The 24,289-nt window shown below is 55.1% G+C and overlaps 9 protein-coding genes across 9 annotated transcripts; 4 read left to right on the top strand and 5 right to left on the bottom strand.

The window, feature by feature from the left end:
• Nucleotides 1–812: 812 nt before the first annotated feature.
• On the bottom strand, nt 813–2,321 carry LTS14_002233 (uncharacterized protein; the record flags this gene model as incomplete). The annotated part of the gene is made up of 1 exon (XM_064834939.1): nt 813–2,321. One exon carries the CDS (start codon nt 2,319–2,321, stop codon nt 813–815), a length of 1,509 nt encoding a protein of 502 aa, XP_064697810.1.
• Nucleotides 2,322–3,681: 1,360 nt separating this feature from the next.
• LTS14_002232 (uncharacterized protein) lies at nt 3,682–4,878 on the bottom strand (the record flags this gene model as incomplete). The annotated part of the gene is made up of 2 exons (XM_064834938.1): nt 3,682–4,439; nt 4,509–4,878. 2 exons carry the CDS (start codon nt 4,876–4,878, stop codon nt 3,682–3,684), a joined length of 1,128 nt encoding a protein of 375 aa, XP_064697809.1.
• A 645-nt stretch (nt 4,879–5,523) lies between these two features.
• RAD10 (ssDNA endonuclease and repair protein rad10) lies at nt 5,524–6,696 on the top strand (the record flags this gene model as incomplete). The annotated part of the gene is made up of 1 exon (XM_064834937.1): nt 5,524–6,696. The coding sequence occupies one exon, from the start codon at nt 5,524–5,526 to the stop codon at nt 6,694–6,696; it is 1,173 nt and encodes a 390-aa protein (XP_064697808.1).
• A 1,752-nt stretch (nt 6,697–8,448) lies between these two features.
• On the top strand, nt 8,449–10,845 carry ERB1 (Ribosome biogenesis protein erb1; the record flags this gene model as incomplete). The annotated part of the gene is made up of 1 exon (XM_064834936.1): nt 8,449–10,845. The coding sequence occupies one exon, from the start codon at nt 8,449–8,451 to the stop codon at nt 10,843–10,845; it is 2,397 nt and encodes a 798-aa protein (XP_064697807.1).
• A 647-nt stretch (nt 10,846–11,492) lies between these two features.
• On the top strand, nt 11,493–12,984 carry LTS14_002229 (uncharacterized protein; the record flags this gene model as incomplete). Its single annotated transcript, XM_064834935.1, has 2 exons — nt 11,493–11,714; nt 11,770–12,984. 2 exons carry the CDS (start codon nt 11,493–11,495, stop codon nt 12,982–12,984), a joined length of 1,437 nt encoding a protein of 478 aa, XP_064697806.1.
• Nucleotides 12,985–13,087: 103 nt separating this feature from the next.
• Nucleotides 13,088–16,021, bottom strand: ppk32 (Protein kinase domain-containing protein ppk32; the record flags this gene model as incomplete). Its single annotated transcript, XM_064834934.1, has 2 exons — nt 13,088–14,187; nt 14,248–16,021. 2 exons carry the CDS (start codon nt 16,019–16,021, stop codon nt 13,088–13,090), a joined length of 2,874 nt encoding a protein of 957 aa, XP_064697805.1.
• A 398-nt stretch (nt 16,022–16,419) lies between these two features.
• BAT2 (branched-chain-amino-acid transaminase bat2) lies at nt 16,420–17,727 on the top strand (the record flags this gene model as incomplete). The annotated part of the gene is made up of 1 exon (XM_064834933.1): nt 16,420–17,727. One exon carries the CDS (start codon nt 16,420–16,422, stop codon nt 17,725–17,727), a length of 1,308 nt encoding a protein of 435 aa, XP_064697804.1.
• A 470-nt stretch (nt 17,728–18,197) lies between these two features.
• Nucleotides 18,198–19,822, bottom strand: LTS14_002226 (uncharacterized protein; the record flags this gene model as incomplete). The annotated part of the gene is made up of 2 exons (XM_064834932.1): nt 18,198–18,361; nt 18,445–19,822. 2 exons carry the CDS (start codon nt 19,820–19,822, stop codon nt 18,198–18,200), a joined length of 1,542 nt encoding a protein of 513 aa, XP_064697803.1.
• Nucleotides 19,823–20,630: 808 nt separating this feature from the next.
• On the bottom strand, nt 20,631–22,957 carry LTS14_002225 (uncharacterized protein; the record flags this gene model as incomplete). The annotated part of the gene is made up of 2 exons (XM_064834931.1): nt 20,631–20,729; nt 20,780–22,957. 2 exons carry the CDS (start codon nt 22,955–22,957, stop codon nt 20,631–20,633), a joined length of 2,277 nt encoding a protein of 758 aa, XP_064697802.1.
• Nucleotides 22,958–24,289: the final 1,332 nt, after the last annotated feature.

Genomic DNA, 24,289 nt, shown 5'->3' with positions numbered 1-24,289 from the left:
TCGGATAAGGGAGTCGTCTGATCTGTCGCCTCAAGACTCGACAACCTCTGCTCAAGTTCCCTCAATCGTCTAGCGGAAGAATGCAGTCCTCTTCCTCCTTTCCTTCCAACAATATCCAGTCCCGACAGCGATCCCAAATAAATACTTCCTCCACGCCCAGACGCAAACACTCGCCCAGTCCCAGCAGTCAAACCAGAATATCCACCGGAAGCGTAAAACACCCGCCGAAAAAGCTCCGAACGCAACGCAGGTGGAGCAGCGAAGAAAGCAGAAATAGTCACAGCGTGTCTTGGAAGTGACATAGTCGGCCGTACGCACAGTCTCAAGGACAGAGGAAAGCGATGTCGTTCGTTGATGCTTTCGACGGAGCCGATGGCGGAAGAGGATTCTCGGATTCGTACAGGTGCTGGGGGCCAAAGATTTCTGTGCCGAGGCTTGGGAAATTTTGATGACAGGGGTAGGGATAGGAGGAGGATGCGGCGGTGCTTGAATGAACCTGGTCCGATATCAATCCTGAGGTTTGCGGGGGGGACGGCAGAGGAAGGAGAGGAAATTGATGCCCGTTGCCGGTACGGACATACTGCTCAGATTCGATTCGTTCGTGATCACTCTTCGAGACTCTTCAAGGCCGATATATACAAGAGTAAGACTCCAACAAACGCATCCCATGCAAGTCCAATCCCATGCGTATGCGTATGCGTGTCCCCACTCTCAGGTACCGTACCCCAAAAGAGACGCCTTGCCGAAAACGCTGCACAGATGCCCCCAAGCCCGTGACCAAAAAGGCAAAAAGAGAGCCCATCACGCACCCATCAAATATCCATCGACCACCGATGCCTCACCTCCCCCCGATCCCTCTTCGTATACTCATGCACCCACTCACTCAACTCGAAATCAGGCGTGTACCAACTATCGAACAACTCCGGGCCACCCGTCAACCGCCTCTCATCCACTTCCTCACTCCCCCCCTCCACAGCAGCGGCAGGGATCCTCAATCGACCTTCCGGACCCGCTCCAGGCGTCGAGGCGAAGATACGTGTATGTAACGTTGCTGGCGTCTTGGGACCGAGGTCTTGGCGGAGGAGGCGGATGGGGGTGTCGGCGCCGTTGCCGGGGATCATGTCTAGACGGCGGGAGATCCTGTCGCGATCGTCCGAGGAGGAGGCGTCTGCTTCGGTTTGACGGGCACGGCTTGGTAGACTATTCTCCTTTGGCTTTTGAGCCGGGATGAAGAATTCGGTGCCTGATGCTGTTGCTGAGGTGATGTTGTCGGACATGATGGTTGTTAATTGTGGTCGGGAAGAAGCAGCGCGACGTATTCGTATCGGTTCAGGAACCACGGACGGTCGATGCAGGACCGTGAGTTCGGAATCCTCAGAAGCATTTTTGAATTCGAGAGGTCGTGGTCGACGTCTCCCTCTCGTCTCCGGCACGGTAGCGAAATCCCGTTCTTCTATCCTGGTATCTCTATCGTGCCGTTGGCCTTGCGCGGGGAGGATATTGCTGTTCAGGGATGCTGTCGAGAGCAAAGAGCTTCCAGTCGGTAATCGAAGCTCTTCGACTCTATTACTACCCCGTTGTGAGGTTCCAGCACTGTGTGCGGAGCGTCTACTGCTGGTCGTCCCACTCCTACTCGGTGGCGGCCGCTTCCCACTCATGACATCTGCCACCGGCGGCGGCTGAAGCATCCACGCAATATCATCTTGTGATTTCACTTTCGTCACGGTCGCTGGGTGCTGATCGTTGATCGTAGGATTATAAGGCGCCTCATAAATCGTAGGATCCCTCGTTCTCGCCTTCGCAGGTCTAATAGGTTCATCTGGATTACTCGAGCCACGCAGCCGATTCCGGTACGGCATATTTCTCTCCTCTTCCACCCCCCACAACGGCTCATCATCCCGTTGATGCTGGGCAAAACTCGACGTGCTCTCATTCCTGTACTCGGGACTACTCCACGTCCGCGCCACATCCACACTGCTAGCAACCATACTCGCATTGCTACTCTGCGTCGCACTCGTCCTCAACACCCCATTCCCATTCCCATTCCCGCCTCGCTGACTCTCACCCGTCGGCGTCTTCCTATTCTTCCCATTCCTACTCACCGGCTGCGGCCCTAGCGCAATCTCAGCCTGCCAATACGGATTCGTGGAGCTGGGTGAAGGATGCCGATACAGATCCGGCATCTGCGCCTCGAGCAACTCCCGATCCGCCCGGTCGCGCTGGGCCTCTTGTTTCCGCTTCTTGCGGTATCGCGCATCGCTGCAGGGGGCGCAGGAGAGGTAGTAGAAGATGGCGGATTGGATGCCGCGGTGTAAGGCCATTATGCGCGAATGTCGTGGGCGCGGCTCATGCTATGAGCTGTAATGGTGGTGGTGGTCGGTGTCGGAAGGTGGTGTGTATTGCATCGTGCTGGTTCTACTGGTAGGTTTGCTGGTCCGTAATGCATGCTATGGTGGGTTGCTGGTCGTGGTTCGTTGTGCCTGTCGTTGCATACAGTGGTCACCAGCGCTTAGTAGCTTGGAGGGTGTTCGTGAATGTAATCCCCGCAGTCGCAACAGCCTCCTCTATCTTTCGCTGACTATTCCTGCCCAATGTTGCTGCCCAATGTGGGTAAAGTCAACGGCCTTTGCTATAGCGCCTGCGCACAAGCTCGCCACCAGCCGTCTTGTAGTTGTCGATGTCGATATCCCCCGCAGCTCCTCTCCCCAAACAATCGAGTCGAAACTCTATGTGTATCTTGTATATAAACAACTGTAACGTCAGTCTCCTTCCTAAGCACTAGCGTACCACTATCTAAGCGGATACGAGACGGCGTGTAGGAGGAAGAGGCGGAGCAAGCAGCATGCAATCTCACACAACAATGTCGCGAAATGTGTTAAAAGGACGGTGCGTTCTCCCTCGACCAGCGATGGAGGTGGGATGCAATGGTGGGATGATTGCCGGCGGTGGAAACGAGACGGGATCTCGAGGTCATAGCCACGTTTTCTTGGTCAAGCAAGCTCATGGGAGGCTCCACAAGCGGGAAGATCCCTACACCATCAAGGCTTGTTCTCTTTTGGGAGGCGCAGAAATCGTGGCGCTGCAGCGTTGCGCCACTGAGGTTACTGGTATGGAAACGTGCCATAGGGCAAGACAGCGACCGGCTCATAACGTGAAAGCAAAGCTACCAGGATGGACAATCGTTCACCAATGAACGACCCACGGCGAGCAATAGTAGCGTTCAGACCCAGACTCTTCTCTTTCCATCCTATGTCATAGCAATAATACAGGCATTCTCCCATACCACTCCAGCGATAGATATCTCTCCTTGCAAAAGCCAGCCGTCAAAGAACGCATAGCCACGCTCACACTCAAGCGGCAGCAGGAGCAACAGCTACCACGCCCTAAAGGCCCCCGGAAACCCCACAGAGCGACGCCAGAAAACGCCTAGCACGCGAAAACACCAACCCCTAGCCCAATGTACATGCCAATGCAACGGGTATCGTAAACGTTTTCCATATCTTCTCATTGCCGTGCCAGTAATCACCCCGCAGGAAATCCAATCCCCAAACCCATACCAACACCGAACGCGCACACGACACCACACCAGAAGCCAAGACCCATGCGTGCATCTTCCAAGCACACTCGTCGCACTCGCCGCCCATCAAGCCTGCCTCTGCTTGCAGGGAAAAATCCCACCCCTCAAGCAAGAGAAACACTAAGCTTCCTCCCACTCGTACCCCCCGCCAACATCCCCCCCGTCTTCTGCCTCTTCGAAGCACTCCCCCGTCGACTGGCCCCATCCCCAGTACTATACCCATCATCATCAAAGCCCTCCTGATAGCCCGAATAACTCGCCTCGTCATACCTCCGCTTCTTCCCCGAGCGTTCGGGTCTTACGCCGCCCAGGTGGCTGACAGCAGGGGAGCTCGGGGCTGAGGAGCGTAGGGCTTGCATTGGTGCCGTTTTGGCTAAAGCGGGGTTTGTTGATGGGGGCCCGTTCGGGAAGCTGGCGGATGCCGTGAAGGGTTTTGTGGCGGGCATCGCGGGGGTGGGTTTTGGTTCGTCGAGACTGAGGAGGGTTTTCCAGGTTTGGTGTTCGGGTTTGGGGAGATGGCCGGGTTGCATGGAGATAGCGGAGTCCAGTTTGCTGAGGACGTCTGCTTGAGCGCTTGGGTTGTCAAGCGGGAGTTCGTTGACCTTTTGTTGCCACCCAGTCATGCCGTTTCCCATGTCCATCTCCCAGAGTGGGTCTAGTAGTCCTGCTAGCGCGTTGTCGCCGACAGAAGCTTTGCTTCGCCCCTCGAGGTTCAAGGCTTTCACCTTGCCCTCGTACGACTTACGCAGCTTGTTGATCTTTGTCCCAGCGGCATCACGGCGTGCTACAGAGGCTTGCAGCGATTCGAGACCATAGAGCTCGATCAGATTGGACGAGAAATGCGGTCGCGCAGGAGCGATCGCTAAAAGGAACATAGAGTTTTAGCAAACCATTGCGCTGCATGTGAATGTTGCGCAAGGGTAGGACTTACGCTGTGAGTGCAACTTGTATAGTCGTGGCGGTGGCGGAGGTAGCATGTCGGCCTCGGAATCTCCCACTGTGTCTTCTCGCTCATGGTCGGTCCTTCTGTGCCCCGCATCCTGCTCCACCGTTATGCTCGCCATACTCACATCGCCCACCTCGACCTCATCTCCATCCACCATCTCAGCGTCTCCGTCACCGTCTCTTCTCGGGTCCGAATCCGTCGCCGGCGTGTATTGCCCGCTTTCCATCCCCTCCTCACTCCGACTCCCGTGAACCTGACTTTGCAAACCAGCGGTACTTGGTGGCGTGGGAAACGTCACTCCACCACCGTTCTGCTGCTGCTGAGAAACATGTTGCGGCTGCCAAGCTGGAGACATTGATGCACTGTGGACGCTCGGAGGTGGTGTGTGCGGGGGTTGGACAAAGGATTGCTTTGTTTCCGGCAGAGCGGGTGAAGCTGGCGAGTAAGACCTGCGCTGGCGCTTAGGACTGCGTTCACCGTCGGATGACATTTGGTGAGGTTGCTGGCAGTCACTGACTGGTGGTCGTGGTGGTCGTGGTGGTCGTGTGGTGTATTGATGCTGGGTTAAGGATGGGTGTGGTTGAGCTGGAGTGGGCGAAGCCTCACTTTCGCCGCGCAGATTCTCAGTCGTGCTTCGTCATGCGGCCGTCCTGCTATCGGTGGTCCCTCGTGGTGTCGTCTCGCTGGTCTGTCGATGTCGGCCGGGAATGGTTGTGCTGGTCGACAGGCCGGTTGTCTGGGTGGAAGTGAGGGTGGAAGGGCTGTGGATCGGCGTGATGAGACTGAGAGTTGCAACGGCTGGAGCACGGGAGATGGGCCGCGCTTACCGCATAGGGATAGTCTACAGTACCGTGCTTGCCGCCTTTGCTGCAAAGCTGACCTTTGTGCATCCACTTCACGTTTGGACACGCAAACGACACACGCGATCGGCTGCAATTAGACATGTTGGCTTGAGGGCCGTCATGTCGATGTGTGATCCGGTATAGAATAGGAGATCACGATGGCGGACGAGATAGAGGATGACTTCTCGAGCAACGCAACCAAGACAAATGGCTCAAACGGTAGCGGCGCATCCAAAACCAATAGCGCCACCACTGGACCGAAAGCGACGGCAGGACTCGATCGAGGATCTAATGGCTCCAATGCGAACAGAACAGGTGTGGTGCAGCCAAAACCACAGGCACTGACGAAAAGGACTGGACCAGCTAGCATCATCGTCTCGCCACGCCAGAAAGGCAATCCCGTCCTGAACAACATCAAGTCTATGCCCTGGGAGTACGGCGACATACCAGCCGACTATGTTCTCGGCGCGATGACTTGTGCCTTGTTCCTCAGTCTGAAATACCATCGACTCCACCCAGAATACATCTACACCCGCATCCGCAACCTGCAAGGCAAGTACAATCTCCGCATCGTCTTAACCATGGTCGACATCCAAAATCACGAGGACTCGCTCAAGGAACTCTCCAAAACAAGTCTGATCAACAACGTGACTCTCATCCTCTGCTGGTCAGCGGCAGAAGGCGGTCGGTACCTCGAACTCTTCAAAACATATGAGAACGCAGCACCTACATCCATCAAGCAGCATCAAAGCACGAGCTACAGCGACCGTATGGTCGACTTTATCACCACGCCACGGAGTATCAACAAAACGGATGCCGTGAGCTTGGTATCACAATTCGGGACAATACGTACGGCAGTGAATGCGCGACATGAAGACGTTGCGACGATAGCAGGCTGGGGCGAGAAGAAAGTGCAGCGATGGTGTGCTTCTGTCCGAGAACCCTTTCGGATCAAACGGGCAGCTAGACGTATGCTCTCCACGCAGAACACCGAGGCTAGCACGGCGGCGCTGAGTAGAGATGCGACGAGAGCGGAAAGTGACTCGCCACGGCCTGTAGCGGCTGAAGCTGGAGGGAGTAGAGCACGCACAGTGACTCCAGGCGACGGCGATGCGGATCAGCGACCTCGATCACGACTGACCAATGAGCTACCACTTGATGCTGCATTTCAGGATGACACAGAGGCTCTGGCTGAGGCGCTTACCGGACCTGCTATACCACCGAAGAAGACAGTAGAAGCTGTGCAAGAAGTACCGCAGAAACGCAAGGCCAACGATGACCCGCTCAATGACGGTGTGATGGCTGCTCTGAGCAAGTTGAGGAAGACATGAAGCGGCTTGCACTACGGGTATATGCCCTTCTCTGTCGAGATCTGGTTGCCATCGTAGCACATCCCATCTAGCTACTAGCGACGATTGCCACTGCTAGCATTTCGCCGCCACACACCTCACGACCAATCATACCCCTCGACAACTTTCCTCGAATACGCACAAAGCTTCAAACAAACATGATCCTCCTTGGGAATATTCCCCCCACCCAACGGGCCCCCATTATGATCCCTGGGGAAATCCTCCGGCATACGATGCTCGCTATCATGCCAATGCTCCTGCCGCCCCTCCATCTTCTCAATAATCCCAATGAAAAAAGGACAACACGAATTCCCATCCGCCGGACCAAACACCTCGGCCCTAACAACCTTCTTACACATTTTCCGCCACTCGGAAGGGGACAAGTCGATGGAGAACGCGGCTGCGCAGCCGAGGCCGCCGGTGTGGAGGTGCGAGGTACTTGTGTTCATGTCCGCGAGCCGGAACTTCTTCTCTTCGTTTTCTGCTTCTGCGCGTTCCGCCTCTGAGGTGATGGAGGCGAGGATCTTGCCGAAGCGTTCAGCCAGACTCATGAGCAGGGTCCCGGCTAGTTGGGTATTTTGGATCGCGGAGAGGAATTTTGTGGGGCATTGCGGGCAGGAGAGGACTTCGGCGGCGGTTTGCATGGCTGAGCGGAGGGGGTGGAGGGCGAAGGGGAAGGGGGTGGTGGTTGGGTCTAGTTGTTGGAGGTTGTTCAGGGTCAAGTATAGTGTACTGAGGCAGGCGCATGTTGGGAGGAGATTCGAGGGCATGCCGAGGTTGAGGTCGTTGTCCGCGGCGAAGGGGTCGAGGAGGAGGTGTGTACTGCCTGTGTACTGTCCTGTTGTTGTTGCAGAGGCGTGAGTGAAGGTATTCTGTAGTTCGGGTGGGAGGTCAAGAGTCGGTGGACTTGATGTAGATGAGTCCGGTGTCAGACCTGGTACAGCACCATGACCGTCTTCTCCCGGCCGAGACCACTCCAGACTCTGTGTCCACGGCAGCAGCGTGGTCCCATTAGGCGTGAAGACATCTTCTTCCACCATCACGTCTTCAACTACCGCTTCCTCGTCCCGTCCACCCCTTCCAATCGCAGATATGAGCTCGTTGGCAGGCCACGCCATCTCATACCCTCCAGTAACACCACCCGTCACGCCCTCGGCACTGCTATCCCCCACCACATCATCCTCATCTGTACGTAGCCTTTTCTTCGGCCTCCCCATCCGTTTCTGCGGGGAGTAAATACATCTTATCCCCTCCTTCGTACACCGCGAACAAATGGGTTGCTCACCGCCACATTTCAGCTTCTTGGTTCGACATTCATCGCAGGCTGCTCTTAGCTTGAGGCCGGATGTTTTGGTCTGAGATGCTGGGGCTGAGGCGGAAGTCGAGGTCAAGGTCGTGGTGGCGGTCGTGGTTATGGTGGAGGGCATGGCCAGTGCGCCTACGAAGAAGGAGCCTACGGGGATTGTGGAGGACATTGTTGTCTCGTGCTACTGACGCAGTTTGAATTTATGTATGCTCTCATGCGGGCTGGCTGACTGACTGTCCGAGGATGTGTGTGCCCCACTTTTGGGTGTAGGGCAAGATAAGATTAGATTCGGAAGGGGAGGGAAACAGGGATTAGATCTCCGCGCATTAGTTTCTGGTGTCTGAGCTTTGCATGTGGAAAAGAATTCTGTGGAGGAGAGTTCGAGGTATTTGTATGTGTCGTTTTCTTTGGTACAGATCTTACATACGATGGCTCAACAGCGAGCGGGTCAGAAGAGGAAGGTGGTGGAGGTGCCACGACCAGAGGCGGATGAGAGTGAAGATGAGATCGTGGAGGGTCTGATCAATGGAGAGCTGAGCGACGAGGGAGAGAGCGAAGAAGGGGACTCGGATAGTGTAGAGGGATTTGATGAAGAAGATGAAGACGATGATGACCTGGCAAGCGACGAGATACCTTCTTCTGACGATGAGGAAGATGTACGGCAGCAATTGCGAGATTTGAAGACTGGAGGTCGTGAAATTACTCCGGACACAAAGTTGATGGGGAGCGAGACTGGGAAAGAAGTCAGTCTGTTATCACACGAGACAGCAGTAAGACCTCTACCGCGAGATAGATCGGATCAACAAAACTACACCATCTCCACAGACGCCAATGGCAACCCTCGCTTTATCTACGGCGAGATCGATCCGGTCTACGACTCAGACGACTCGGATGCGCCAGCCGGTGGCAACACCATCGGCGACATCCCTCTGTCCTACTACGAAGCTTATCCCCATATTGGCTATGACATCAATGGACGCAAGATTGCACGACCAGCCAAGGGCGAGGCGTTAGACTCACTACTCGACAGTATAGACATACCTGAAGGCTGGACCGGCCTGACGGATCCCGCGACCGGCCAGCCGCTAAAGCTGAGCAAGCAGGAATTGGAAGTGCTGCGCAAGATTACGCGCAGCGAGGTACCTGGCGATGGCTACGATCCATACCCTGATATGGTCGAGTGGTTCACTGGCAAAGGAATGGAGGAGGTGATGCCATTATCTGCTGCGCCCGAACCGAAACGCCGCTTTGTACCGTCTGCGCATGAGCATAAGCGTGTCATGAAAATGGTGAAGGCAATCAAGGAAGGCCGTATCAAGCCATACCAACCAATCTCCGAGGAAGATCGCGAGAAGGCGGAGGCGTTGTTGGAGTATGCCTCATACGATGTCTGGGCGAACGAGCAAGCTCAAGCCGATCATCCCATGAACATCCCTGCGCCGAAGCTACCACCGCCGGGGTATGAGGAGTCGTATCATCCTCCACCCGAGTACCTACCCGATAAGAATGAGCGCAAAGCCTGGGAAGAGCAGGACGAGGAAGATCGTGATCGTGATTTCCTGCCTAGCGACCATGGTGCTCTGCGAAAGGTCCCCGGGTACGCGCAATTCGTGAAGGATAAGTTTGAGCGGTGTCTGGATCTGTATCTTGCGCCTCGCGTGAGGAGGAGCAAGTTGAATATCGATCCGGAGTCGCTTTTGCCTAAGCTGCCGGATCCCGCTGAGCTTAAGCCGTTTCCGACTACTTGTACAACCATCTGTCGGGGTCACGAGGGCAGGGTGCGCACGCTTTCGTTTGATCCGACTGGACGGTGGGTTGCGAGCGGTGGCGACGACGGGAATGTGCGAGTGTGGGATCCGAGCACTGGACGGCAAGTATGGCAGATTCGGCTTTCGAGGGAAGAAGCTGTCAATGCTGTGGCATGGCGACCGAGCGAAGATACGTGCATCATTGCTGCTTGTTGCGGCGAGACTGTGCACTTCCTGATCCCGAAGAACGAGCTATGCGCTCCCGATACTGAAGCTCGCAGCCAAGAAGTCTTATCCGCAGGTTTTGGGTACGCGACTTCGGCGACGACGAGCAAAACTGCATCCGGACAAGATAAGCCCGCAGCATCCACTTGGTCTCGTCCTTCCGCCCAGATGCAAGACCGCGGATGTCTCCTCACATTGAGCCTACACACGACCCCAAAGATACTGACCTGGCACCGCCGCGCCGACTACTTCACCACCATCTCTCCCAGCACAAACGCCACCTCCACAGCAATCGCCATCCACACCCTCAGCAAACACCTAACCCAACACCCCTTCAAGCGCCTCAAGGGCTTGGCCCAAACCGCCTGCTTCCACCCCACCAAACCCCAATTCATCGTCGCCACCCGCCAACGCATCCGCATCTACGACCTCCAGCAACAAAAACTAGAAAAAGAACTCCTCCCCGGCGCCCGCTGGATCTCAGACATCTCCCTCCACCCCTCCGGCACGCATCTTCTAATCTCAACCTACGACAAGCGCCTCCTCTGGCACGACCTCGAGTTGGGGAATACCCCATACAAAACCCTACGCTACCATTCCCGCGCCATCCGGTCCGTGGCTTTTCACGAGAGGTTGCCGTTGTTTGCCGACGCGAGCGATGATGGGACGCTGCAGGTTTTTCATGGGAAGGTGGTTAGGGATAGTTTGGAGAATGCGACGGTTGTGCCGTTGAAGGTTTTGAGGGGGCATAGGGTTACCGGGGTGTTGGGGGTGTTGGGGGTGGTGTGGCATCCGAGGGAGGCGTGGTGTGTTTCTGCTGGGGCGGATGGGGGGGTTAGGGTTTGGACGTGATGGGGTGAAGGGGTTTGATGGTTTGGAGATGGGGAGGGGGAGGTTTGGATGGTGTAGATACTTGGCTGTTGATACATATGAGCTTTGTATCATGCTCGAATACGTAACAATACGTTCTGTGAGCATTCTGCGTGGCTATATTTTGGTCGTCTTGTCTATCCAAACATCGCCAAGGACGTCCGTCACTTCACTTCAAATCCACCCTTCCAAACGATGACTTTCAGGGCAGGATATGTCAGGCTACGCACAGCACGACCCCTCACCGCTAACATCAATAGTGCCTAATGTGATGGGGATACTGGATCTTCGTCCACCATCCTGAGCCAAAGCAGAACGGAACAAGACGCTCCGTGTCCCAGACCGAGGACTTCGACGTCTATTCGGTTCCTGCATACCACGCGGAGAACCTACGTCAGAGAACGTGCTCTTCCTGCACAATTGAATTTAGACCGATATGGGGAAGTCGTCAATGGTACCTGACTAGGACGCGCCGTGCTGCAAACAGGACCCGGTGGAGAGTATCCCGGCGTAGCTTTGAGGACCGATTGAGGGGTGCCGATGGGTAGGGTTTTGATTCATATACTGTTCCTTTGTGCTCTTCCTTCCCCGTGACCTTGACCAGACGATTCGCTCTCCTATCGCTCACCATGAAGTCTACAATTGCGTTGCTTGTGGGATCTGCCACGTCGGTTTCGGCGCAAGGATGGCCTGGTAATTATGGAGGTGGGAATGGAGGCGGGAATGGAGGCAACTGGATGAGCGGTGCGATCAGTGCTCTTACGAAACAGCTTCAGGGAGATGCGGCCGCGGCTGGACCGTTCAGTACGATCACCAGTCAGATCCTGTCTAGCTATGTCGAGCCTATCGAGGTAAACACCACAGTATCAAGTCTACTTCCCACATGATGTACTGACATCCCCACAGACCCAACTCCTTCGCAACAGCTACATCGTCCGCAACGATTCCGAGCTCCTCCTCGGCGGCAAACGCTGGACAGCCTCAGGCGCAAATGTCTACTGGCTAGGCCTAGATGAGAACGTGATCCCTCCCTCCGGCCAACCCTTCTACGCCCCCTTCAACGCCAGCTACCCAACCCACGGGCGAATCACAGAAGTGATGAACACTCTCGTGACCATGGGCGCCCACACCATCCGCTCCCAAACCCTCGGGGTCAGCGTCGGCAACCCACTCTCCCTCGAACCCGCACTAGGCGTCTTCAACGACGCCGCCTTCGACACGATCGACTGGTCCGTCTACCAAGCCCGCGAACACGGTCTCCGGATCTTCGCCCCATTGATAGATAACTACGACTACTACCACGGCGGCAAATTCGACTTCCTCCGCTTCCGCGGCATCAACATAAGCAGCACGACCTCCCCAATCGACGCCCAGGTAATGCAATTCTACACCAACGCCACCATTATAAACGACTTCAAAGCTTACATCCACCACCTCCTCACCCACGTGAACCCCTACACCGGCCTCACCTACGCCGAAGACCCCACCATCTTCGCCTACGAAACCGGGAACGAGCTCGGGGGCCCAGTATTCGGCGACATGGATGTCCCCGTCGCCTGGACGGACGAAATCTGCTCGTACATCAAATCCCTCGGCCCGCACAAACTCTGCATAGACGGAACCTACGGCATCAACGCCACTCATCTTGACATCGCCAGCGTAGACATCTACGACGACCACTTCTACCCCCTCAATTTGACCAAACTAACCACCGACATCTCCCTCGTCGGTTCAGCGAAGAAAGTCTACCTAGCAGGCGAATACGACTGGACGGGCAATGTGGCCAGCGCACCAAGTCTCCAATCCTTCTACAACATCATCGAATCGCATCAAAACTCCAGCCAGCCAGTGATAGCAGGCGACCTCTTCTGGTCCCTCTTCATGCACGACGTCCCCAATTGCGAGATCTTCGTCAACCATACTGATGGCTTCGCACTACAATACGGGAACCCGACGAATACGGTGCAGAACAATACGCAGATTAGTACTATCCGACAGCATTTCTTCAAGATGCAGGGGGAGGAGGTGAGTGCGTATTTGCCGGCTCAAGCATGCCCGGGGAAATTGAGGGATTTGACGTATTCGCCTGGTGTGGTGGATTTTGAGGGGGATGTGTATTGAGGTTTCCGGGCCTCGAGGGGTTTAGGAAAGACGGTGAGATGGCAGGCTAGATACTAATACTATGCTATGTAGACGCTTATAACGCTTCAAGAAATGGCAACGTCTACAGCAGACTCTCATACCTATCCAACCCACTTTTCTGCGCACCAGGCGGTGTAGCAGCAGCGGTATTGTGCCCATTCACGTTACCCCGAGCATGACCCACAGCTGGCGGGCTCAAAGGCGGAGGCGGTAACGCAAAGCCTGCCGCGTTCGAGCTCGGTGGCCGTTGCGCGCTCCAGTTCGTAGCAGTGTCGTTCTTAGCTGCCGACCAATCTATTCCTCCCACCCCACCACTGCCACCACTGGCTGGATGAGGTGGCGGCTGCTGCTGCGTTATCGATGGCCGAAGCGGCATACCACCCGTACCGCCCGTCCGACTAGGCTGTAGAGGCTGCGAGAACTGACTCTGAGGCGTCAAAGCACCAAAGGAGCTTAGACTCTGATCAGGCGTGATGGTACGGCTGGTTTGCCGCTGCTGCTGCTGTGGCTGTAGCGAAGCCATGGACCGCGAGGCAGCAGGAGGCGGGAAATCATTCCTTGTCGATCTGGCTTGTGCCTGTGTCGCTGGAACAGAGGATTGGCTTTGCCAGGAGAACGTAGGCGTATCGTTGGCCCGGGACTGGAGTGTCGAGGACGCCGTCCGAACAGCTCCAGACGTGGGCTGGATAGTCGGCCCGACACCTCCAAAGCCGTCCATGAGATCGTCCCCTCCAGCTTTGGCCACTGTCTTACTCCGCCCAGAAACCAAACTCTCGAAATCCTGCTCCTCGCCCACCCCCGCCTCCATCCCATTCATCCCACCGACACCCCCCTGCACTCCACCCTTCCCACCTCTCCTGACCCCACCCCCACCAACCCCCACACCCCCCGAAGCAGACCCACCCATCCCCCTCAACCCCTCCACCCTCTCCCTCTCAATCCTCCCCCCAATCCTCCTTATCAACCCCATAAAAGCCTGAAACTGCTCCAAATTCAACAGCGGGCCGAGACTCATACTCCACAGCTGCGGCAGAACCTCCATGGCAAGAAACTCCATATCCGCCACCTCACCGACCTGGCGAAAGACGCGAAGAGCGGCCATCATGACGCCCGGTTCTTTCGTCTTGATCCCCTTGAGCAAAGGGACGATTTTCTCCTGGATCGTGAATTTGTCCAGGATCGCTGACGAAGAAGAAAAAGAAGAAGAGGAGGATCCGTTAGTGCGACCTTTATCCGGCACACCAATACCATCCAAATCATCACCTCCCCAATCATCATCCCCCTCCCCCAAAGCACCAGCACCAACACCCCCTCCACAAAGCACCCCAAAAGCCTCCAAACCCCTCACCTTAATCGCCAAACTACTCGTCCGTGCAAACCCCGCCGCAATCACGGGGAAAACCTCATGCTTAATCGTACTAAAGTCCAACACCGGCAGCACCGTTCCCAGCATGCTCAACGCCGCGTCCACAAGGCCATGGGTAGGGGAGTCCAGGGCCAAGAGGAAGATAGGCAAGAGATCGTCGCGGAATTCTTTACCCGTGCTGTTGGAGACGGCGAGGGACATGTTCTCCAGGAGGACCATGAGGGCGGGGTCTTTGGTCGTATCTCGCTCCTTATCGCTTTGCTCGCTTTCTCTACCCGCCTTGGCAGTGACAGAAGGGTGAGATCCGACAAACACCTCCCTCAGCTTCGGCCCAACCACACCCCCAAACGCCCGTTTCCCCGTCGGCATCACCTTGACCAAAGCAAAGACATTCGTCAATATCGGAGCCAACAACGCCCGATCCTTCATCTCCTCCAACAACGCGGGTAGAACCTTCTTCTCCAAGACGGATTTCGGGAACTGCGGCATTATCCTCGGCAAACCTCTCAGGAAAGCGAGTTTCTCCGCCGTGGTCTTAGCGGGTAAAGCGTCAAGGAAGCGGATGGTGGAGACGAGGATGTTGTCGAAGTAGGACGCCTCCTGAAACTCGCGCGCGGTCAGACGTTGGGCGGGCCGGCGCGTGATGAGGCGTGGGAGGAGTTCGGTTGCTAGGCGAGGTGGGAGGGGTTGAGCGGAGGAGGGGATGAGGTAGTTGTTATGCTGGGTTGGGATGCTAGTGGAGGAGGCGAAGAGGCGTTTGTAAGTTGAGAGGGAGTTTCCGGTGTTAAGGGGGCTGTTGTGCGGTGTATTGTAGAGTGCTAGGATTATCAGGCCGAGACTGAAAATATCGGCTGAAGGGGTGAGATGGTTGTCTAAGACGAAGTCGGGCGAGGTGTAGTCGAGATTCAGTTGGACGATTTGGGGGAGACGAGGGTCGTGGGTCAGGACTTCGTGGAGGTTTATTGCTGGCATTGTTGTCGCGGTGGCGGAGGTGCTGGTTTCGTGGGAGCCGCAGAAGGCGAGGCCGGAGATCTTCCAGTCGCCTTTTGCGTTTATGAGGACAGCGTCGGGGGTGAGGTTCGCGTGGACGAGTCCGGCACTCTCGTGCAAGAACTCCAGACCTTTCCCCAGTTGCAATAATCCTTTCTGGATCTCGAGCTCATCGATCTCTAGTTCCCTCCTCCGTCTCGTCCCATCTGTAGGATCTTCCACCACAAATCTAGAACCCCTCCCCTGGCCCACGCCCCGCTCCTGCTCATCTTTCTCCTGCAGTATTCCAGCCAGACTAGCCGTTACGGCCTCGGTCGCGAACATCACTCCGCCATTCCTCGTTTCTTCCACAGGCTCCTGCAGCTCGAGGATACTCGGATGTCGTAACCGAGCCAGACTACTCGCTTCCCTTCTCAATCTTTCCACCACCTCCTCATGAGCACGTTTGAGGGATGCTGCGCCGCCTCCGCGTCCGCCTAGAGAGCCGCCTTGGGGTACCAGAGTTTTGGGGTCGAAGACGAAGACGGAGGCTGCTTTGCCAGTGGCTTTACGCTTGGCGTCGAAGATCTTCCATGGCCCGGCGGTACTAGTCGGTTGGTTTGACAAGGTATAGTTGCTCGTGATGTTTGAGGTAAAGGAGGACAAGGCCTTTGAGAACATGGTTATTGCGTGCCTGCCAGACTGGGCTGGCTTCTTGGTTTCAAGGTGGGTGTGGAATCATGGTGGTCACGTCCTACTTTCTAGACTGATCCAGAGATGGCTTATATCGCTGCCGTGCTCCAGAAGAAGACCAGATCCAAATCGATGGACACACAGGTTGGCGACGCAATATTAGAGAGAGATTGAACAACCCATATTGATTGATTATCTGCACTCGGCGTCTGATCTACATCGTACCATCAGTAATATATAGCCGGCCGTAGCTGGGATGGATGGCCGAGAGCGGAGACAGCTCCAAGTAATATATCGATTGCGCGCCCTACCATATTCGACTCATATCCATATACATATATCTGCCATTGAGCATTCGCTATCGTTGCAGACAGTCTACAATCATCATGGCTTCATCACTACGGACCCTCCTACCTCGGACAACGACCAAACACATCACGCGACACTCCCACCACCACCGAATACCACTACAATGTCTACTGAACCAGCAACGATCCTACAGCACACCCACCCCCACACCCACTCGCCTCGAAGCCCCCGATGCCTCCGACCCCAAACTCAGCGCCATAGACACCTCCACCCTCACCATAACCAAAACCACCACCCCGAAAACCCCAACCCCACACAACGAACTCATCTTCGGCCGCACCTTCACAGACCACATGCTCAGTCTAGAATGGACGGCCGAATCAGGCTGGTTAGCACCGAACATAACACCCTACCAGAACCTCTCCCTCGACCCGGCGACGTGCGTGTTACATTACGCCTTTGAGGCATTCGAGGGAATGAAAGCATATAAAGATAAGAATGGCCATGTACGACTATTCCGCCCGGACAAAAACATGGCCCGTCTAAACCGAAGTGTCGCCCGAATCGCCCTCCCCACCTTCGACGGCCCCAAAATGATCGACCTCATAAAAGAATTCTGCCGTCTCGAATCCCGCTTCATCCCCCAGACAAAAGGCTACTCCCTCTACCTCCGCCCCAACATGATAGGCACACAGCGGACATTAGGTGTAGGACCCCCTGGCTCCGCACTCCTCTACCTCATCGCCTCACCCGTAGGCCCCTATTACCCAACAGGTTTCAAAGCGATATCCCTCGAAGCAACAACCTACGCCGTGCGCGCCTGGCCCGGCGGCGTAGGAGCAAGTAAACTAGGCGCCAACTATGCCCCCTGTATCGTGCCGCAAATGCAGGCGGCGAGACGCGGCTTCCAGCAGAATCTCTGGTTGTTCGAGGATGTGGACCCGGAGACGGGGCGGAAGGAGGATTTTGTCACGGAGGTGGGGACGATGAATTTGTTTGCTTGTATTCGGGATGAGAAGACTGGTCAGCCGGAATTGGTTACGGCGCCGTTGGATGGCACGATTTTGGAGGGGGTGGTGAGGGATAGTATCCTCACCCTCGCCCGCGAACGCCTAGTACCACAAGGCTGGGCCGTGAACGAACGCCGCTTCACGATGCGGGAAGTAGTCGAGGCGTCATCTGAGGGTCGACTCATGGAAGTTTTCGGTTCCGGGACAGCGGCTGTGGTTAGTCCGGTGAGGAGTATTGGATATCAGGGCCAAATGATCAGTTGTGGACTTCCCGAGGACAAGGAAGTCGGGCCCGTGACGTTGCAGATGAAGGATTGGATTGAGGGGATTCAGTATGGTGAGGAGGAGGGGCATGCTTGGAGTTGGAAGGTGTGAGTCTGGGTGTGAGTCCAAGTCCGAGGGGGAAGGAGGAGAAGGTCTGGGCTTTGGAGTAGATGTCCTGCCTGGGAGGATTGCTTTTGTGTGTATATATTGTCCCAGATTTTCGCGAGGAGATGATGCTCGTCTAGCGTGTGCCGTGAGAAGAAAGGTAGGGGTTTGGAATATGGCCTTCACGACGGTCGTGCATGATCGGTCCATGGATGTGTATTGTTTGTGTGGTTTGGGGGCACGCCATGATATATCTCTCAGCGAGGGCGCAAAATTGGCGAGATGTATGTACGGCATAGGAGTTCAACCACAAACACTAACAGACGAGAACCATTTCCCAACTCATGATGGTGGACGAGATCCATTCGTTGCGATACGGCAGCGCAGCGCTATGCTATCTAAACCCCACATGAGATATCGATCTCCCTGCCTGAACCCACAGTTCTCATTGAGATATTTTCTCGCCTGTCAGTCGATCATGCTGCGGCCTGCACAGGCGTCAAAGTACACATCAACGGCTTCTTCTCCCACAATGTGTAGATCTTCTGATCATCCCATTGTTCGGACTCGGAGTTGAGCTTGATGTCGAAGTGGAAGATCAGTGTGGCGAGGAGGAGGCGCATTTCGTGCCATGCTAGGTCTGATAATCACGAGTTAGCATACTATGCGATACAGTACACAGATACAGATAGGGATCGGGGTAGGGAAGGGGAGGAGACTTACTCTTGCCTAAGCAGTTCCGCGGCCCGACGGAAAAGGGCTCCATAGCATCCAGATGATCGTCCTTGAATTCCTCCGCACCCAACCACCGCTCTGGTCGGAACTCCTTCGCATGCTTGAAATGCGTCTTGGAGCTATTGGTAGCGAGGTGATGAACTCCGACCGTCGTACCAGCAGGCACATACTCACCCTCGATCGTCACGCCACCCTCCGGCGCTCGTCTAGGCAAAGCGATAGGAACAGGCGGGTACATCCTCAGCCCCTCCTGGATAACGGCGACGAGGTACTTCTGTCGTGCGAGGGACTCAAGATGCATATCCTCGAACGACAGGAAAGCAGAGCGGACTTCCTCGTTGAGCTTGGCCATGGTATCCGGGTTCTTGAGAAGATGGTAAGTCGTTCCACTCAACGCCGTAGCCGTCGTCTCCGTCCCCGCCAGCATAAACAGGGAAGCAATACTATGATGCTCGCCCAGAGTCAACCCACCCTCCGCATCCAACGGACTCTTCTCCAAGATCCTCGACCAGAGATCCGGCCTCTCGGGCTCCCGATCAAGCCGTCGATCAACGCGATCAGAACTATAGCCGAAATGCTCCTTGGCCTTCTTCTGCACAGCAGGTACGCGAGCGAGGAGCGAGGTGACGAGGGAGTCGACCATGGGGCTATAAGTCTTGACCCCACGGATCATGGTGCCGAATTTGATCGAGGCGAAGATCGTCTTCACCCACGGCGAGTACTCGCTCTCCTCCAGCATGTCCAGGCTCTCGGCGAAGGTGAGGTCGCCCATGATGTCGAAGGTGGTACAATTGAGCATTTTCAAGACATCGACTGGCTTCCCAGCTGTAGCCTGCTCGAGCATTTTCTGCTGCATCTTCTCCGCCCAGTGCTTCAAAAGTGGTTCCTGTTCCTTGAGTGCTTTGTCGCTGAATGCATGGCTGAGGATTTTGCGTTGTCGGCTGTGATTGGCATCGTCGGCTGTTATGGGACCGTCGACGCCGTTCATGGGTCGGCCGTAGAAGGTTTTGTCTTTGGCCAGTTTGCCAGTGCCTGGTTTGCGGAAGCCGTAGATCTCGTTCCAGGCTTTAGCGCCACCGTTGTAGGAGAGCTGGTGGGGGGCGATCCGGACGATGGGACCGTATTGGCGGTGGAGTTCCGCGTAGACTTCGCCGTCGCGGCCGGCGAACATTGTTTGGATGGCTGGGAGCTTGCTCAATGCTCGAAATGGTGGGCCTGGAAATTTTGATAGTGGTCCGAGGAAGGCTACGTAGAGGATGTTGATCAGGTAGCCTATCAAAACCAGGCCTAGGAACGTGAAAGCGATGGTCGAGGAGCCATATCGACTGTTGCTGAGCTCGTCGACGAGCACCGTGTGTACTGCCATTGCCTACGGTTGTCTGGCGAGAAAGGTCCGAGAAGAGTAGAAAGGATGAATTCGAGAGTTCATCTTGAGTGCGGCAATGAAATATATGAGCTGTGCCAAACCTATGAAACATGGTCATCGACCGGGTTATGCTAGTGACATTGGTCCTTATGCATGATCGACACGGCGCAAAGGATTGCCGGCCTGAAGAGTTTTGAGCGGTGTCGTAGCCACTATGCTCTCGTGTTCGCCCTCGGTCATGGCAAGATACTGCATCCTCTGGTTCAGCAAACAAGGCAACCTGCCAGCGTCCTAGCCGGTAATACGACCACGGCTCGTGCAACTGGGATATATACAGCGGTTTCTATATGCACTCGGTGCTCGCATAATTGGTGGGAGGCAAAGCACGCTACGGGTCGGTATGATCATGATGGGAAGTATAAAATCTGCATAAAGCGTGCCTTATTTTCCACGCTTCCGGTTGTGGCGTGCATGGACGGATCGGACCTTCGACCGAGCACTGGATAAATCTGTTTGCTACCTCATGCGCACGTCGGAGATGTCGTTCTCTCTCGAGACGCGAGCATCAGGTGGTCGTGGGATCACGGCAGAACAGGATCAAAGCAGCTGTACTTCATAATCTACCGAAAGGGCTAGACGGGACGCGGCCGCGACGTATGAGAAATGACAAACTCGGGGTATACGACGACAGTCAGCGGCATACACGGGCTCACGACCCATTGTGTGCGATCTAGCCTGATGTAGAGATTCAAAGCCTTAAGTACACTGCTAGACCGAAGCAGAAGCGTGTGGTGTGCCGTCCACATGCCTACGCCTTGAGACGCCTCTCCTCGCACCGCACACAGACAGGGTCCCTCGATTCTCCTCTAAGGAAGTATCGCCCGTCATCGAACTCTCCATTGCACTCCTACACAACGTCAGTAACTTTTCAGAAGACAGGAAGGAGGTCACGCATACCATGCAAACAAAACACTTATTATGCCAATCACTCCCCAAAGCCTTGACCACCAAATCCGTGACCGGCTTCTTGCACTTCCTGCATTTCGAGCTGTAGCGATTCGTATGGCAATTGACACACCAAGCATATCCATCCTTCTCCACAAAAGGCGTTGACGAGTCGAAGGGGTCGCCGCACTGCGCGCAGAAGAAGTGGCCCGCGTGCCATTCTGCCCCACACGCCACAATGACTTCGCCTTCGATGGGTGTTTTGCAGCTCTTGCACCGCGGGCTGTATAGCTCGTGAAAGTCAAGATGGCAATAGAAGCGGAGACTTAGGTCGCCATCCCTAGCTTCGAGATCGTAGTACTCATCGTCGGCCATATCTTCGCATCCAGGGACTTCTGCTCCGATAGAGCGAGCTTGTATCCGAGTGACTCGCTCTCCGCGCTGCTTCTCCGGCTCGGGGTAAAAGGCAACGCATTCGAGGTTCGTGTGGCATTCATGACAGACGAAGCATTTGGGGTGGAAACGCTCTCCTGCTGCGCTGAGGATGCGGCCGGCGATTGGAAGAGCACAATGTGCGCATAGTATGCCAGATTGGCGAGTGTAGACTGTGCGATGTGTTGAGGCCATTGGAACAGGTGTTGTAGCTGCGTGGTGTGTAAGACCAGGACGAGTTGGCACTGGTAATGGTCGTCTTGCGGGCCTGTCGAGAGGCAATTGTGCATCGTCAGGCCCGCTCACGTTTATCACAGGCGGGTCAATAATCACTGAAGGAGTCGGTGGCTGTGAAGTAAAGCTTGAAGATGCAAAGTCTGGCTCCTCTGGCAGCACGATGCTAGGAATCTCTGGGTTGTCGGGACATATTATCGTTGGGATTGGAGGTGCTGCCATGTCGTTGACTTGTATCACTGGCACGCTGGGAGGCGACGCAGCACGAAAATGTGCGCTTGCTCCTCTAAAGTTATGTGGTTCGGACAAGGCCTTGGCGTGCACCTCTTGCAGCACAACCTCTTTTGGTCCAGTATCCTGTCTGAAGCTCACGATTGGCCGTCCAGGCTTATCACTGACCAGCGTTGGCTGAGGCAGCCTAGGGCTACGGTCTTTGCGCTGCTTGCTTGTAGCGGCACGGATATCGTCGCCACGCAACTCGATTCCATCCTTCGTAGGTGTCGCCTTTGGCGCTACTTCGTCCGCTGGCTCATCGCGAGATGATGGTGGTGTTGGCGGCAAGGGCTCGTTCGCAGTATACCAAGCCCTTCTGCTTTGGCTCGGCGGGTTGCGTTGTATGTCTACACTGTTATGTTTCGCCACGGGTAGAACTGGCGCTGATGTACTATGCTCGAGTCGGCCTTGCTGCTGGACTCTGACTCTTGCGAAAGGATTCTTCCTCATATATGATGGGGGCTGGATCGGCGTAATGGCTGGCTTTATTGGTTCTGGCACAACTTCCAACGGCTGAGCTCGACTGTGTCCCTCTTCTGGATCTTCCCATATCCGATCGTGCTTGTTCATGTACGACTTTTCACCACTCATGATCCGCTTGCTGCCCCCGCTCGATCTTCGGAAAGCTTTCGCAATGTCGTGGTCCACTGCTTCCGCAAGACCGCCATAGCTTTTCCCAGATGGCGAACGATTTTTCTGCACCGGTATGGTAGCCATAGGTGGACTGACCTTGCGGACTCCACTTTCAGCTGGTCTACCGGAGAGTGGTGCATCTTGCACAACATCTTGACTTCCAGCAGATGATTTTCGTGACACAGCCAGCGGCACCTGGTCCTGACTGTGACTACGCGTATAGCTGCCCTTCCTCAAGTGCGAGCGATAATCTCGCTTGGCGTCTGGGTTTGCGTATGCGGTATCAGGATTCGCAGATACTGCTCCAGGATTCTGATGCTTCCATACAAGTTCAGCTGCCTCATCTTGTGCTGCCTCGTGAACCTTCTTGTCCTTGTCAATATCCATATCTTCCAAAGCCATTCGCAATGACCTGGCTTCCTGCTTCTCCATCCACCGCATACCATTCTCCATATATGGCATGCTTATAGGTCTTGAAACCTTTCGCGGCACATCCTCCATGTTGCTCTGATCGTCCGGTGCTGCCAAAGGTGGTCTGGCAACAGGACGGCCTGCAAAAGGACTCTTGATACGCAGATCGGACTCTGCTCGTCGGTGTGAGAGTCGAGGTATGTTCATTACTGGCATACTAACACTGGAAGGCAGCGTCGGCCTTTCATCGCTGATTGCATCTGTTGCCGGGGTTGTGTCCGTCCTTCTCAAGCCTGAGACCTTCGGTGCAACGGCTTCTGCATTATCTGTTTCCCGTAACACGATAGGGGCAGTTTCTGCTCTTCTCAGACTTCCAAACTTTGAGGGTGGTGGCGGTCGTGAGCCTGAAGGTCTTGCGAGACGCTGTGACCTTAGATCTGTAAGATATTGACCTGAACAGTCACTGTGTAAGTCTTCGTCCCCTGCTACAATGCATCCTCGCAATCGGGATGGCTTGGGCGGCGTATGTGATAGATTGGTGGAAGACATGGGCATTGCTCACTCATTTGCGTCTCAGACATATACGTTGGACTCGGCAACGGCATCTCTTTGCTTCGGTGCATCGTGGTTCGTATTCGTGGTGGTCGTTGTGGTGATGGTTGGAACGTAGGTGTTCGCTAGCATAAGTCGATATCTATAAAACACAGCATGCTACGATCCTTTGCTTGCGTAACCTAGATCGTTGCTCGTGCGGCTCTACAAAATTCAGCCGTTGTCGTTGAGGTAGATCGATATCACGTGTGCATGTTGACCTTTTGCTGTTTCGAGCTCTCCACTTTGTCGCTGTGGCAACCGGTATGGAACTTTCTCGGACATCGACGTTCGGAAAGCTGTGTTGTCCATTGCCTATCGAAGACGATGATGTCTTTACGTGTGTTGGGGGGGCGGACGACATCGTAGAGAGACACTATGTAGGACACTTCTTGAACTGCATCCCATGCGAGAACTTGGGTACATTGAAGCATTTGCCACGCTCCTCGAAGCTGAAGCTGACCACTTCGGGTGTCAGCGTATCTCTTCGGGTCTCGAAGTGTTAAAAACCACGAATTGCATCAGCACCGACATTTGAAGAACTGAAAAGTGTAGAACATTCCTATCATGTCCCTGGACTCCTGTCAAGGCGAAGCTCATCCATATGCTCGGCACATTGCTTGTAAACGCCACACCTCAGATCTTACCAGCCTTGGCGATACTAGCAAGTCGATCATCCGACACAACCGGCATCCATCTACTCCCAATCGTCATCTACCCGATCAAGAAAAACAGCCTTTTGTGATGCTATTTGCTTCTGCCGTGTTTGTCTCCCTTACTATTCGCGCTCTGCTGGAAGATCGACCGGCGCGAATCGTACACATTCCTATTTCTGCTGTACGTCATGGAGCACGTTTTTGTCCTCGACCTCAGCAATGGTTGAAGGACCAGATGTTTTGCTTCTCCTTGAGCACTACCGGCACGGGTATACCGACCATGTGCGCTCGC

Source organism: Recurvomyces mirabilis (genome assembly GCF_035927965.1).
Source record: "Recurvomyces mirabilis strain CCFEE 5264 chromosome Unknown scaffold_4, whole genome shotgun sequence".
NCBI classification, from domain to species: Eukaryota; Fungi; Ascomycota; class Dothideomycetes; order Mycosphaerellales; family Teratosphaeriaceae; genus Recurvomyces; species Recurvomyces mirabilis.
This window is presented reverse-complemented; position numbering and strand designations above follow the sequence as displayed.